This window comes from Candidozyma haemuli (genome assembly GCF_002926055.2).
Source record: "Candidozyma haemuli strain B11899 chromosome Unknown D_2014730914, whole genome shotgun sequence".
Classification (NCBI taxonomy): Eukaryota; Fungi; Ascomycota; class Pichiomycetes; order Serinales; family Metschnikowiaceae; genus Candidozyma; species Candidozyma haemuli.
Window position 1 is genome coordinate 1,058,878 of NW_020289911.1, and position 13,862 is coordinate 1,072,739.

The 13,862-nt window shown below is 45.2% G+C and overlaps 7 protein-coding genes across 7 annotated transcripts; 4 read left to right on the top strand and 3 right to left on the bottom strand. All coding sequences in view use genetic code 12, as the record gives it.

Moving 5' to 3' along the window:
* Nucleotides 1–518: 518 nt before the first annotated feature.
* Nucleotides 519–1,531, top strand: CXQ85_002911 (uncharacterized protein; the record flags this gene model as incomplete). The annotated part of the gene is made up of 2 exons (XM_025486572.1): nucleotides 519–1,472; nucleotides 1,496–1,531. 2 exons carry the CDS (start codon nucleotides 519–521, stop codon nucleotides 1,529–1,531), a joined length of 990 nt encoding a protein of 329 aa, XP_025344122.1.
* A 25-nt stretch (nucleotides 1,532–1,556) lies between these two features.
* On the bottom strand, nucleotides 1,557–2,021 carry CXQ85_002912 (uncharacterized protein; the record flags this gene model as incomplete). Its single annotated transcript, XM_025486573.1, has 1 exon — nucleotides 1,557–2,021. One exon carries the CDS (start codon nucleotides 2,019–2,021, stop codon nucleotides 1,557–1,559), a length of 465 nt encoding a protein of 154 aa, XP_025344123.1.
* A 424-nt stretch (nucleotides 2,022–2,445) lies between these two features.
* Nucleotides 2,446–2,832, bottom strand: CXQ85_002913 (uncharacterized protein; the record flags this gene model as incomplete). Its single annotated transcript, XM_025486574.1, has 1 exon — nucleotides 2,446–2,832. One exon carries the CDS (start codon nucleotides 2,830–2,832, stop codon nucleotides 2,446–2,448), a length of 387 nt encoding a protein of 128 aa, XP_025344124.1.
* A 1,786-nt stretch (nucleotides 2,833–4,618) lies between these two features.
* Nucleotides 4,619–6,436, top strand: TUP1 (chromatin-silencing transcriptional regulator; the record flags this gene model as incomplete). Its single annotated transcript, XM_025486575.1, has 1 exon — nucleotides 4,619–6,436. One exon carries the CDS (start codon nucleotides 4,619–4,621, stop codon nucleotides 6,434–6,436), a length of 1,818 nt encoding a protein of 605 aa, XP_025344125.1.
* A 210-nt stretch (nucleotides 6,437–6,646) lies between these two features.
* On the top strand, nucleotides 6,647–8,871 carry CXQ85_002915 (diphosphomevalonate decarboxylase; the record flags this gene model as incomplete). The annotated part of the gene is made up of 3 exons (XM_025486576.1): nucleotides 6,647–6,691; nucleotides 6,737–7,835; nucleotides 8,192–8,871. 3 exons carry the CDS (start codon nucleotides 6,647–6,649, stop codon nucleotides 8,869–8,871), a joined length of 1,824 nt encoding a protein of 607 aa, XP_025344126.1.
* Nucleotides 8,872–8,994: 123 nt separating this feature from the next.
* On the bottom strand, nucleotides 8,995–10,873 carry CXQ85_002916 (uncharacterized protein; the record flags this gene model as incomplete). Its single annotated transcript, XM_025486577.1, has 2 exons — nucleotides 8,995–9,634; nucleotides 10,233–10,873. 2 exons carry the CDS (start codon nucleotides 10,871–10,873, stop codon nucleotides 8,995–8,997), a joined length of 1,281 nt encoding a protein of 426 aa, XP_025344127.1.
* A 1,344-nt stretch (nucleotides 10,874–12,217) lies between these two features.
* Nucleotides 12,218–13,306, top strand: RCA1 (Rca1p; the record flags this gene model as incomplete). The annotated part of the gene is made up of 1 exon (XM_025486578.1): nucleotides 12,218–13,306. One exon carries the CDS (start codon nucleotides 12,218–12,220, stop codon nucleotides 13,304–13,306), a length of 1,089 nt encoding a protein of 362 aa, XP_025344128.1.
* Between the last annotated feature and the right edge of the window lie 556 nt (nucleotides 13,307–13,862).

Sequence of the window (13,862 nt, forward strand, 5' to 3'; positions counted from 1 at the left end):
ATTGGTAATACTGAGTAACATTAAATCAAATTTCCTTGCATTTTCTTCTTTTAGAAGCCATGCTAGTACTTCTATTCAAGTTTCATTAGATAGTGTCTAGAAGGAGCAGAACCCTATGTTAAAGCATACACCACCATCACTTTTCTATCTAAAATGTTCACAAGGGAAGCATTAACTTGATTTAAACCGATTTACATAAGTTATATGCCCTTAAAATGGCACTTTATGTTTATCTGTGGATACTCATTGCTGTAGTGGGTTACTCCCAAGGACACAACCCTCAATGACAAACCGACAGCTGAATATCCAGATCCAGAAAAACCCACTAATAGCAACAAAAATTGGCCACTTAACAATATCCTAAAAATTTAACTTCCTCCACTTACTCTTCTTGTATTCTGGCTCACTCTATGTATGGGCGGCTCCGCGGTACTATGGTGCGCATTTACCATAAACAAACAAGATCAAACATCATCACCTACAAACACGTCTAGCTAAAAGACAACCATTGCTACAGTATGCCGAGAGCTAAAAGCCAACCTGACCCTGATGAATCGGTAGAGATGATTTCTGAAGAAAGCGGTTTACGTAAATCGCCTAGACGGAAGAACCCCACTGAGAAAGTTGCCAAACCAGTGAAGAAGGAAACGAAGAAAGCACCTCCAAAGAAACGTGCCACAAAGAAGAAAACAAAGGATGAGTATGGGTTGCCTCAGGTTCTGCCGTCAAGGAAGGTTCCTGAGCCGGTGGAGTTCCCAAAGCTGTTGTCTAGGGTCCCTTCATTGAACCATCCATCTTCAGCTTCAGCTACTCCTGCTCCAAGAGGCAAAATCACAGAACAGGATATAGTGCTGGCTACGTCTAGCAATGATCTTTTGGGTTATATCAATACGCTTGTTGGCAGCGACGCTGAGGCTCATTTGAGAGAATATAAGCGTACCGCTGAACTACAGATTGAGAACGATGCCAGCCTTATACGTCAATTGAAGACAGAACTCCAGAGGAAACAAGACCTGATAGATACCCTTACCAGACAAGTGCTGCGACTACAAGATAATGGCTCAGCTTCCTCTCGTGACGCCCATGCTACTCCTCAGAAAAGACTGGCTGGTGAAATGTACCAGCTGCCTATCAGAACCAGCTCTGCTTCTACCCTGATGATCAGCCTGGAAGACTTAGCGCTGGAATTGAAGACTATCGGAGTTACTCTCGATATGCTTGAGCTTCTTACTGGCGTGAGAATAACGAATTACGAGGAGGACAAGGACAAATTCCACTTTGAAGTGAAACAATCAAGTACCAATGGCGAGGACGATCCTAGTACTATTACAGTGGAGTACAAACTCGTTATCAAGAAACTGTTCGAACAGTCTGCGGAAGTTAACTATATCCCTACTTTCTTAAAGGAAGTGCCTACGTCTGTGAAGAACAGATTAAGAAAAAACCTTCCTGACTATTTACAAGACAGTCTTGTTTTCCCATACAATACCCTTAGTCAGTTCTATGCGAAGATGAACCGTGCCCTCAATAAAAGCGCCAAAAGTTAGCACTAATGCTTAGTTAGGTGTCAAGACGATTTTACCGTCCACGATTTTGACATTAAGCAGCTTCAAGACGTCCTTCTTGTCCTTCTTGGTATCGCTGCTGATAGCCTTGACGATCTTGTACAAGGAACCGTCTCCGTACTTGGTCAAGTCAAGAGTCTTGGACTTCTTCTTGTCCGATTTGGATTTAGTTTTAGTTTCCTTGACTGGCTTGGCGGAAGGTTTAGGTTCCACGGGCTTTGGCTCTTGTTTTTGAACAGGCTTAGCGTTGTTGTTATGCTTCTTTCCCTTGTACAAGCCCTTCTCGTACTTCTCAGCTTCCGAGATGCATTGAGTATGCGAGCGGTATTCAACACCATTAAAGGTGGTCGAACAGTCTATGCAAGTATAATAGGCATCAGGACACCTGGAACGATGCTGATCCAACTTCTTCTTAATAACCGTGTCGTTGCAGACCTCGCATGAGAATGAAACCATTTCTTATGTAGTTGGAGATGAGATGCGATGATCTTTGTATTATACTTTTTCGCGTTTACCTATAGACCTTCCCAGACAGGGAACTAAACGATACGGCTTGAAGCCAAAATGACATGACAAACTATGAACAGTGAAATGAAGAATTGATAATTGTTCATGATGGATAGACCACCATTTGGCCGGGGCGCAGAGAAGGCGATGTGTCTGAAAATCTCATTCAATAAGCCATCATCGTGCCCAAAACGCCAGTAGATGGCTTGTGTGAGTGTCTCCGAGACAGCAAAGCTGCTAGAGCCTTACAGATACACATCTTGGGCTCCAGACGCATCCTTCCATCTTGCTTCCGGGCTATCCCCACGGCAGTGAACCACATAAACGCAATAGACATGCAATAAACGAGCCAAAAATCGTCCTCTTTCGTCTCTTATGGCTTCCACCAGACAGGTTCATCTTCCTTCTTCCTCAGCACACGAACAATCTCGTAGTCATCTTTCACATCATCCGTATGGTCCCTCAAAAGACCCTGGAGCCTATAGAAATCGTCACGTTTATCAAACGACCGCTTGTTGTCAATCATACCAAGCATTTCGTCTTCACTCAACTGTCTGTGTCTCTCATCGTACTTCTCCCACTTGACGGCAGTGAACTTCTGGAGGTATAACGATCCAGCGAAAATGCTCAACATGAAAGGAAGGCCAAAGAAAAGGAAGTGATTCTTCTTAAGAAGTTTCTGGTACCTTCCGGCGAAACTCTTATCGAAAGCTTCTTGTTCCTTCTTGCCTCTAAAGACCTTGTTGCCCAAGTACACCATTGTTGAAGATAAGACGAGTGATGGCAGAGGTTATAGTGCGATGAAACCTGGAGTCGCACAGGTTTTCCAATAGGGGACTCCAAGGGGAGGACAAACAAGGGAGGATAAGAAATTCACTGGTTTAAAGAAGGATAAAAGAGAATGCTTAGGCTTCAATGCTATTTTAATTAGTTGTTCTTTTTCTTTTAAAGGTGTGGGAAGAGGAAGAGGTCTATTGGGAACGTTAATAGTGAGCGTTTGCAGCCATTGACGAGCTCAACTACAAGAGATAATGAATGAATGCTCTTTGGTTTTGTTTATGAAAGCACAAATCCGAATAAAGAGATTTAATTTATCTTAAATTTAGGTTTCTTGTTGTTTCCAAGTGGTCCTAGATGACCCAGACGATGCAACAATGTACGAAACAGCTTACTTTGAAGGCATATTTCCTCGTCAGCCAATAGAAACAGTAACCACGGGAAAGTGATGAAATCCAATCATTATTCGGTTCATGAGGATTAGGTACTGATCAAGGTCCACGTTGCCAATTGTTCAAGGATACTTCATGTGTACTCCTACGCCGGTTAGCGTTACCCTTGGTATAAGCCAACCATAGAGAATGAAAAGATGACAAAGGGACTAGAGGACCAACTTAGGAGACTCAGTGGTGTTACAGTGGACATGAAAAGTTATAGAACACAGACTAGTCACAGATAGTGAAGGTTAATGCTGAACAACTGGAAGCCACCAACGAACCAACCACCACGAACAAGCAGCCATTGAAAAGGTAAAAGACATAATAAAGAAGATAGAAAAATCACCATATTCCCTCTTCCCAAAAAATCAAACCTACTCCCTACGACATTTTTAACTTTACAATCCCTGCCAGTAATCCTCCAGAGTTAACCAGTAGCAGCCAGTGCAAAAAGCCTACACCTACACAAACCAACCACCACTAAAACCCACTCCCTCCTCCACTTCCACTCCCAAGAAACCCCAAATATCCCACAAAACCATCCAGTCAATTTCACCTCTTCCGATCCCACGGCTAAACACCGAATCCACTTTTTGTCTTTTCTACTTCATTTTTGCCATTTTGTCTTCTTCTCCCACTGCCACTGCCCCTTCCACTGCCTCTGCCCCTTCCACTGCCTCTGCCATTCCCTCTCCATTCAAAGTCCTGCGGAAATCCACTCCCACACATTAACTCTCCATTCATTTTTCTTGTTTGCCTCGCATTTGTTTTTTTTTTTTTTCCATTTCGCACTTTGCTGTCTTCATTTTTTTTAACCTTCGCTCTGTCAAAAACGCCCCCTCCTAAGGCCAACTGGTGGGGGTGCACCCCATATTTCCTCAACCGCCCAGCACTTTGTCGCCCAGCTGCTGGTTTCTTTCGCATCGATAAAGAAGAAGCAAACGCACAAGAGGCGCCTGGACCCTGGCGAGGATATTAGAAATACTTTGGAGAGAGGATGAAGGCGTAAAAAAGCGTAGAACAAATTCAATCCGGGGGGAAATCCTCGCTTTATATAGTTTTTGGAGTGTTGGGCGGTTGCTTTTTGCCTCTCTCGAGGGTCCCCTTTCCGTTCAGGCTCGAGGGACAAAAAAATGATTTTTCTCAAGGTTCGCTTTTTCTCAAGTCAATTTCTCACCACTAGGAAAAAAAAAAAAAAAAAAAAAAAAACTCCACCCTCAACGTCCTTTCGTCCTTTCCCTGCCAAAACACCTTTTTACATCGGCGCCACACATATCCCGTTTTTTTTTTTATATCCTTATACATACCTAATCCCCAGACTTGACTATCGCCATGTCGGTGTACGCTAACTCGCAGCTGCAGCCTTCCCAGTCCCAGCTGCAACAGCAGAAAAGACACCAGCAAAGACTCAATGAATTGTTGGACGCCGTCAAGCAGGAGTTCGATTTTGCTTTCAACGAAGCCTCCAACTACTCCAAGGTCAAGGAGGACTATGACCTCAAGTGTAACCAGCAGACTGCTGAAATGCAGCAGATCCGTCAAACTGTCTACGAATTGGAAATGGCTCACAGAAAGATCAAGGAAGCCTACGAGGAGGAGATCTTGCGTTTGAAAACTGAGTTGGAAAACAGAGACAGACAAGCTCATCTGGGTAAACCAAACGGTGCTCCAACTCCTCAGTATCCTTACTCCTACCAGCAACAACAACAACAGCAGCAGCCTCAACAACCTCAGCCTCCTCAACAACCTCAACAACCCCAGCCTCCTCACCAGCAACAACAGCAGCAACCTCCTCCTCCACATCTGCAGCCTCCTCTGCAGCCTGCTTCCATCAAGCCCCCTAAGACCGAGGCCAAGAAACTGCCAAACGTGTCCAGATCGGAGCCTGTCAAGGATGCTCCTAAGTCTCTGGAGTTCTCTTCCGCTTTGACCGTTGTCGACAAGTCTCAGTACATTGTCAACCCACAGGAGAAGAACTTGCACGTTAAGGAGATTCCTCCTTTCCTCTCGGACTTGGATGTGGCCAAGGCTAACCCAGACTTTAAGAAGCAGACCCCAGAGTTTTATGTGCTTTATAACCCAGCTTTCAAGCGTGACTTGGACGTTGACTTGATCCAGTCTTTGGATCACTCTTCTGTCGTGTGCTGTGTTAAGTTCTCCAAGAACGGTGAATTCATCGCTACTGGTTGCAACAAGACCACTCAGGTCTTTGATGTGAAGACTGGTGCTTTGATTGCCAAGTTGATCGATGACAACAGCTCTAACAGCAATGCCGTCGAGGGCGAAGGTGATGGCGACAACAAGGACGGTGCCAACTCTGCTGCTTCTGCCAACGCCAACGGTGACTTGTACATCAGATCCGTCTGTTTCTCTCCAGATGGAAAGCTTTTGGCTACCGGTGCCGAGGACAAGTTGATCAGAATTTGGGACTTGTCAACGAAAAGAATTATCAAAATCTTGAGAGGACACGAACAAGATATCTACTCGTTGGACTTCTTCCCTGATGGTGACCGTTTGGTTTCCGGTTCTGGTGACCGCACCGTCAGAATCTGGGACTTGAGATCTTCTCAATGCTCCTTGACTTTGTCTATCGAAGATGGCGTCACCACTGTGGCTGTCTCTCCAAACGGTAAGTTGATCGCTGCTGGTTCTTTGGATAAGACTGTCAGAGTTTGGGACTCTTCTACTGGTTTCCTCGTCGAGAGATTGGACTCTGGTAACGAGAGCGGTAACGGCCACCAGGACTCTGTCTACTCCGTTGCTTTCTCTACTAATGGTAACCAGATCGCCTCTGGTTCCTTGGACAGAACCGTCAAGTTGTGGAACCTTGAAGGCAAGGCCGAAGGCGCTGTTAGCGGACAATCGATCGGTAAAAAGTCCAGCTGTGAGGTCACTTACATTGGACACAAGGACTTTGTCTTGAGTGTATGCTCTACTCCAGACAGCGAGTACATCTTGTCTGGTTCAAAAGACCGTGGTGTGATCTTCTGGGATCAGTTCTCCGGTAACCCATTGTTGATGTTGCAAGGTCACCGTAACTCTGTCATTTCTGTTGCCGTTTCATTCAACTCGCTGGGCTCCGAGGGTGTGTTCGCTACGGGAAGTGGTGACTGCAAGGCTAGATTGTGGAGATGGAAGAAAAAACAGTAAGCGCCTTTTAATGACCACAATCACCACTCATTGACACCCCCTCCTTTCTTGTGACAAAACACAATTACTTTTATCTTTTTTTAACCAAATATCTTGTATAACTACTAGTATGTCGAATATAAGTCGAATTATCATCTCCACCTTCACCTCGTCTCTGCGCGTATACGAGACCGCGAACTTCAACAAATTTCAGCCCTTCGCTACCACATAATGACAGTTTACACAGCTTCGGCCACTGCGCCAGTCAACATTGCGGTATGTAAATAAGACTGCTCGAATCCTTGCCTTTACTAACATTAGACTTTAAAGTATTGGGGTAAAAGAGACAAGACTCTCAATCTTCCTACGAACTCTTCCATCTCGGTTACGTTGGACCAACAAGACTTGAGAACCTTGACCTCTGCTGCCACTTCTGCTGATTTCAAGAAAGACAACTTGTGGTTGAACGGCAAGGAAGAAGGTATTAAGGGCGAGAGAACCATTGCATGCTTGAAAGACTTGAAGAAGTTGAGAAAGGAATTGGAAGATTCAGACTCTTCTTTGCCCAAGTTCTCTGAATGGGGTGTCCACATTGTGTCTGAGAACAACTTCCCAACCGCTGCTGGTTTGGCATCTTCTGCTGCTGGCTTCGCTGCCTTGGTCCTGGCCATCGCTAAGTTGTACAAACTTCCGCAGCTGATGTCTGAGATTTCCAAGATTGCCAGAAAGGGTTCTGGTTCTGCTTGTAGATCGTTGTTTGGCGGTTACGTTGCATGGGAAATGGGTGATGCTGCTGATGGTCTGGACTCCAAGGCTGTCGAGGTTGCTCCAGTTGACCACTGGCCTCTGATGAAGGCTGCCATCTTGGTTGTCTCTGACGACAAGAAGGACACACCTCTGACAACAGGAATGCAGAGCACTGTCGCTACTTCTGATTTGTTCCAGTACCGTATCAAGGACGTTGTGCCAAAGAGATTCGAGGAAATGAAGCAGGCTATCCAGGAACGTAACTTTGAAGTTTTCGGTGACTTGACCATGAAGGACTCCAACTCTTTCCACGCCGTGTGCTTGGACACCGTCCCACCAATCTTCTACTTGAACGATACTTCCAAGAAGATCATCAAGTTGATTCACAAGTTGAATGAGCAGGAGGGCAAGATCATCGCTGCTTACACCTTCGATGCTGGTCCAAATGCTGTGGTTTATTACGAAGAGCAGAACGAGAACAAGGTTCTTGGTTTGATCCACAAGTACTTCCACCAGGTTCCAGGTTGGGAAAAGGTTGCCAACACCAAGTCCAACTTCGTTGACTCTGACATTGAATTTGATAACGAAGCCTACAAGGGAGTTAGCAGAATCATCTTGACCCAAGTCGGTCCAGGCCCACAGGAAACCAGTCAAACTTTGGTCAACGACAGCGGTCTCCCCAAATAAGCTGAAAAGTAAGCTTTCACCTTAATAGAACTAAAAATGCGGGGTCATATAACCCTTTGAGCGCATCTTCTAGTAGAACGCACTGTATAATCTTGTGCGAGTAGTAGCAAAAATTGAAATTTTCATTTGTTGATCTCCACCCCACATTTATGCTTTTCGTTCATCCTTTAAGGTCTCTTCGACCTCTCCAATCGTTACCAGGGAAGAGCCTTACTAAACTATGTTTACCCACCAGAACCTTGGCGCCTATCCGGGTGTTCCGCCAGAACCTTAGCACATCAACGATTCAGTTGCAAAAAAAGTTGGAGCATCAAGAGAAGATCCCTCGTATAAAAGTTAAAGAGAATATCACCAAAGATGAAAGCATAGACATCAAGCAACCACTCAAGATTCCAACTCCACAAGAAATTTCATCCCAGATTTATACGGTGCCCAATATACTTACCATGACAAGAATAGCCACAACACCTTTCATTGGTTACTTCATTGCAACCGGTCAATCGACACCAGCCATTGCCCTCTTCATTTATTCATGTGCCACTGACTTTGTTGATGGCTTTATTGCACGCAAATATAACTTGAAGTCTGTGTTGGGGTCTATCTTGGATCCAGCAGCAGATAAGTTCCTCATGACAGTTTGTACCGTTGCACTTTCTGCTCAACATGTAATGCCATGGTACGCTGCGACGCTAATACTTGGTAGAGACGTCATGCTTAGTTTCATTGGATTTTATGTCAGGTGGAGATCATTACCGCCACCCAAGACATTCAAGAGATTCGCTGATTTATCGATCCCAACACATACAGTTCATCCTAATCTTTTGGGGAAGGTGAATACCGCATTGCAGATGTTTTACATTGGCGGTTTGGTGCTCCTTCCTTGGTTCGATGAAGCAACTGGTTTGCATGATACTCTGGCTTTGGTATTTGAATACTTTGGTTACCTAGTAACCGCCACTACATTCTGCAGTGGAGTGAGCTATCTTGTTGGAAGGAACGGCGCCAAACTTCTAGGCAAATAAGATAGAACAACTTAGATCATCAAGACATCACCATCTGTCTTGTATATGTCACCATTAGAGCATGCATGATAGCATTACATTAGATCCCCAACAGGCATTACATCACCACATGGCAAGATACCATTACCAACACAAAGAATTAAAGTAGTCTAGAATCCCTTTGTGTCCAAAGTATAGCATGGTTGCTAGCACTGTAGACCGAACGCAGTTCAAATTATCAGCATCATACGTAGAGACGTAGATATGTATCAATGCTAAAAGACGTTCAAGGATCTCTTCCAAGCATACACAGAAATGCTCCGATAAGAGGGTTCGTTTGATGTACGATTTCGATAAGTCAAGCGAAGACATAGATCGAAGAAGCAGCAAGACAACGGTAGCTTTCTCCTTGGGAAACACAGATGCTGCCAAATCTATGAATATCGATACCAATTGACTAGTGAATACACCACTGCTCTTCTTGAATAACGCGTGGAGGGTATCTAAAAGGGTATCGACAAGCACAAGCGTGTTTTCAGACGCCTCGAACTCTGAACCAAATGCAAAGACAATGCACTCAACAAGTAAAGTAATCCAAGGAACATACATCAGATGTGTATCTCTAAGATTGCACTTGCTTATCAAAGCCAGGCACTCGGCGGCAATTTCGATAGACACGTCGGTGACTTCACCTCTGCAATACTGCCTTATCACGCATAGAACACCTCTCACATCATTGCCATTGGCTTTTGAAACTCCAACATCCTGCCTTTTCTTGTTAACTCTAAAGGGTTTAGTTTCATCTTTTGGTATTTCTAAGCCAAATTTTGACGCTGTTTTGGTTGCGTAGTTTCTAGCGTGTACCTTCTGGGGTAACACGGTCTGCCCTAGTCTAGCAATACAGGCTAGTGTTAGTTGAAACAAAAGAAATTGCAAGGTCGGTCATACTGTCAAGAGAAGAATAATTCGTGTGATAGTTGTATCTTGCTACGTATACGGCAAGTGTAAGATCTCTATTAGACATTGGTGTTTGTAGATATTGATAAGTTTTGGTTAAAGCGCGTCAAAAACATAAACCCTTGGAAAGTGCCTGAGATACGGTATACCACCAAAGTTAACAATGGTGTTAAAAATCAGCAACAGCAGATCTCAAACTTTAAACCAGTCTACATTGATTGTTTCTGTATTAGTAAATTGCGGAACATGTTAAATTATGCTTTCTTTGTTCCTCATTATGCTAGAATGCTACTTTCTATTATCAGTGTGTGATATGCACTGCCAGTGACCCAACCATTCGTCACAAAGCCCATCTTCCAAACCTTAAATCCACTGTCATGAAGCCTGCTTCATGTCCAGCAATATAAAAAAACAACTATGCCCACGTAGTAACCAGGGCTATGGGGAGCCGTTTGGGAGGAGCAGGAGCCTCTGAAAGCTCTGCCTGCTGGTCTACATCCAAATCTTCCGAGGAAGTGGTCAGTGGCGCCTGGAAAGACTCAGCACCAGGCTCAAGCACGAGCTGGGGCTTCTTACGAGCCGTTTCAGGTTCTTTTCCAGCCAATTCAAGTGAACGAACCCTCAAACGAACCCACAAGCGTCTCCGAACGAAATTGCCAAAGTTATACTTGCCATGCCAATGCAGCCCACGTCTGAACACAATGCTCAGGTACATCCAGCCTTGCTCGTCAACGTCGTTTAGCATCAACACATACCACTGGTCCCAGCCCCAGTGCCAGCCGAGGTCTGGCAACGGGTAGTTTTCAATATGATCATCGGAAAGCGTCACTCGGGAGCCATCCACACGGGTATATTGTGGCGGGTCGATCACGGGAATAAGGGATTTCCTGTTAAAGCAAGGGATGCCAAAGAACTTCATGCCTCGCTGGTTCTCCACAATGAACTGGAAAGCGTACTCGTGGTCATTTTCGTCACGGAAATCGTGGCCCTCGAGCGCCATTTCAAGCCCCGACGGGTCAAACCCATTTTTCCGTAGAAGCTCTGCCAACAGGTCAAAAGTACCCATATGTAGAGGTTGCAACTTCTTTGGTTAGAGCAGGCCAGATTTAAGGTGTACGCACGTGAGTGGTGCACTAAAAAAAAAAACAAAAGCAGATCTCCTACTTCAAATAGGTGCCTCGGGTGATGTCACTTGAGGAGGCGCCCAAGGCTAAAAGACATTGAACTGCATCGCAAGTGGCGCAAAAGGACCCGGTGGGGAGACGGGGAGACCACGAAGAATGGGGCAAGGAAAAAGGAAAGATACCTTAAAATTAGGTTATATATTGATTGGAAGGAGAGACAAGTGCCAGACAAATTTGGCTGCGAAAAAAAAGAGGCACCCTCTGCCAGCCTCACATATTTAAGCAACTCAAGGTCCACCATTAAACAACCACCCACCAACACAAAACCCAGGAAAAAACACCCGCAACCAATTATCAATTGAATAGGGGTAGAGTTCCCAAGACGCACAGCTCCACAGTGGATCTGTAATTCCACGGTGCAATCTCGTAACTCACACCTCCATCACCGCTACTACGTCAGATGTCGATGTCTCAGCCCGCGGTGACGCCGGAGTGCTCCCCGGCTGTGTAAGGTACCACCAGCACAGATATGAAAAAACAGCCCCGGCATGGAATAGACGAATATGGAAACGGAAAGGAATAATACATGTCATCAGCGGTGCTGCTTGATGCCGAAACATTGACGATGCTTTGACTGAAACTGCTTTGCATTTGCATCGAGGCACCCAGCCTCGCGAGCAGCGTCTATCAAGATAACGTCTTTTTCGCAGCCACCACACTGAAGATCGCTAGATCTAAGGCGAAACAGAGACCATTAGTTGAAGTTGATGGGTACTTCTTTAGGTACTTTTTTTTTCCATAACCGTTGGTTTCCACGAAGACTCGCCTCGCTGGCTACGCTCGGCGGTAGAATTGCTGCTTTAGTTACCGCCATGTGCCCAACAAACGTACACTACAACGGTAAGCAGGCACCGTAAAACGCAGCAAAAAAACGAGCTTTTTCTAGAATACGGAATCTCCACCCCGGTTTCGGAAACTTATCACCCTTGGCCGTATGGGAAATTCACTCAACTTTCATGTTTCATGCAAAAGCTCTCTTTTCCCATTGGACATCCTTACCACATTAAGTGTGAGGAAGCCGCTTTTTTACCCGCCCTCTGTGCCCTCCACCTAATCGCCCCGCCTGTACGCAGCCTCCACCATCTAAAGACTCGGTTTCTGCGAAGCCCATCTAATACCCCATAAGAAGTCGTATAAGACTGGCACTTCCAGATTCTGTTTCGTCTTGTTTAAGCATCTGACTGATACGTTTAAGATAGCCACACCTGCCACGTCGCTATATTATGATGGCACCAAATACATCACAGCCTACTGGCCAGCCTCTTCAGGACCCTTCCAACCAGCAGCAACAACAGCCGCTACCTCCACAGGCACCTTCCCAACAACCTGCTGGCCACGTGCAGCCCATGGGGGATATTAAAACCCAAGGATCCGTCAGTTGGAATAACCACAACCCGTTTGACGTCAACTCGTATCCGATTACTAATCCGCCCATCATCGACTCGACGTTCTTCCTACCCTACACTAACGAGGCGGGTGTTCAAAGAAGAAGAAGGATTTCGATTTCCAACGGCCAGATCGGCCAGATTATCAACCACGAGGCGTTCTTCGCCGACGATGACTCTTACGATGAGATGAACGATGTGCCTTTTAGGTACTCTCACCACAACCATCATCACCATGCTCCTGAGCCTACTCATGGTAACCCAAACTTGGGTAACCCTTTATTTAACGATGCTCGTTTGCCTTATGACCAAAACCCTCTACAGCTGCAGCCTGACTTTGTTCCTAGGCCGCCTCCTCTGGGTCCTAAGATGGAGGACAACGATGATGTTCAGCCTCCTCCACAGCCTCCCGGATCTGCTATTCCTGGTCCTCCTTCTATTCCTCCGCTGGATCCGCTGTCGTCGTTTACTTCGGCTCAGCCTCCACACCCGCAAGGGTTGCGCCAGGAGCAATCTGCCCCACCGGAGCCTCCAATGCCAGGTGAGATAACTCCTCATTCTGCTATTGATGATGTTGCTGGCGTTCCTCCTCCGAACCATCAGCTTATTTACAATAACGAAGTTATTTACTCTGCCGAAGGTGGTCCTATCCCAGGTACTGCTGCGTGGAAGAAGGAACGTTTATTGGAGAGGAACAGAATAGCAGCTTCAAAGTGTCGTCAAAGAAAAAAACAAGCCCAGCAGCAGCTTCAGAATAACATCAGCAAGTATGAAAGAGAGCTGAGAGATCAAAAGAAGAAGTTGCAAAAGTATGAAAAATTGTTCGCCATTTACGACAAAACCTTGAGCGCATACTTCAACAAGAAGACGACGTCTATAGACAATTTGCGTGGTTTTGTTGGTAAGCCGATTGAAGATCTCGATCTTTGACAGTTGAGCCGTATACGATCTGGTAAATCATAAAAAATTGGGTTATTGCCCGTAATGTTTGCTTGTCGAATCGGGCTCGACTGACAATGTTGGGGATTATGCAATGTATCTTAGGTATTTAGTTTTTATTTGGCTATTACCTTAACGTGCTTTCTAGAAGCATGCAACAGAACAATAGCTGCAGAAGCAGATTCGCCAAAGCAGCAGCCAGCACAGCCAACGATACAGTCTTACAGGTAAGTATTACGGACGTTTATTAATAGACGAGAGAGAAATATAATTAGGTAATCACGAACGTAAAAAATGACAAGAAAGGCTTTGCCAAGTGGGCATTTTTTGAAAAATTCAGTCTCTCCCAAGTCTAGGTACAAGAGTCCTAACGCGATTATACCAAAACCACTTCAACATCGCAACACCAAGAAGTCTAGGCAGCAAAAGGAAGAAATATTTTCATTTTCAGCTTAATATACCTTACTTTACTTATATGGACTAAACATATCGAATATCAAGAACGGGTCCTTGGAAATTCGGGTCACGGTCACGTGATCTCACAGGT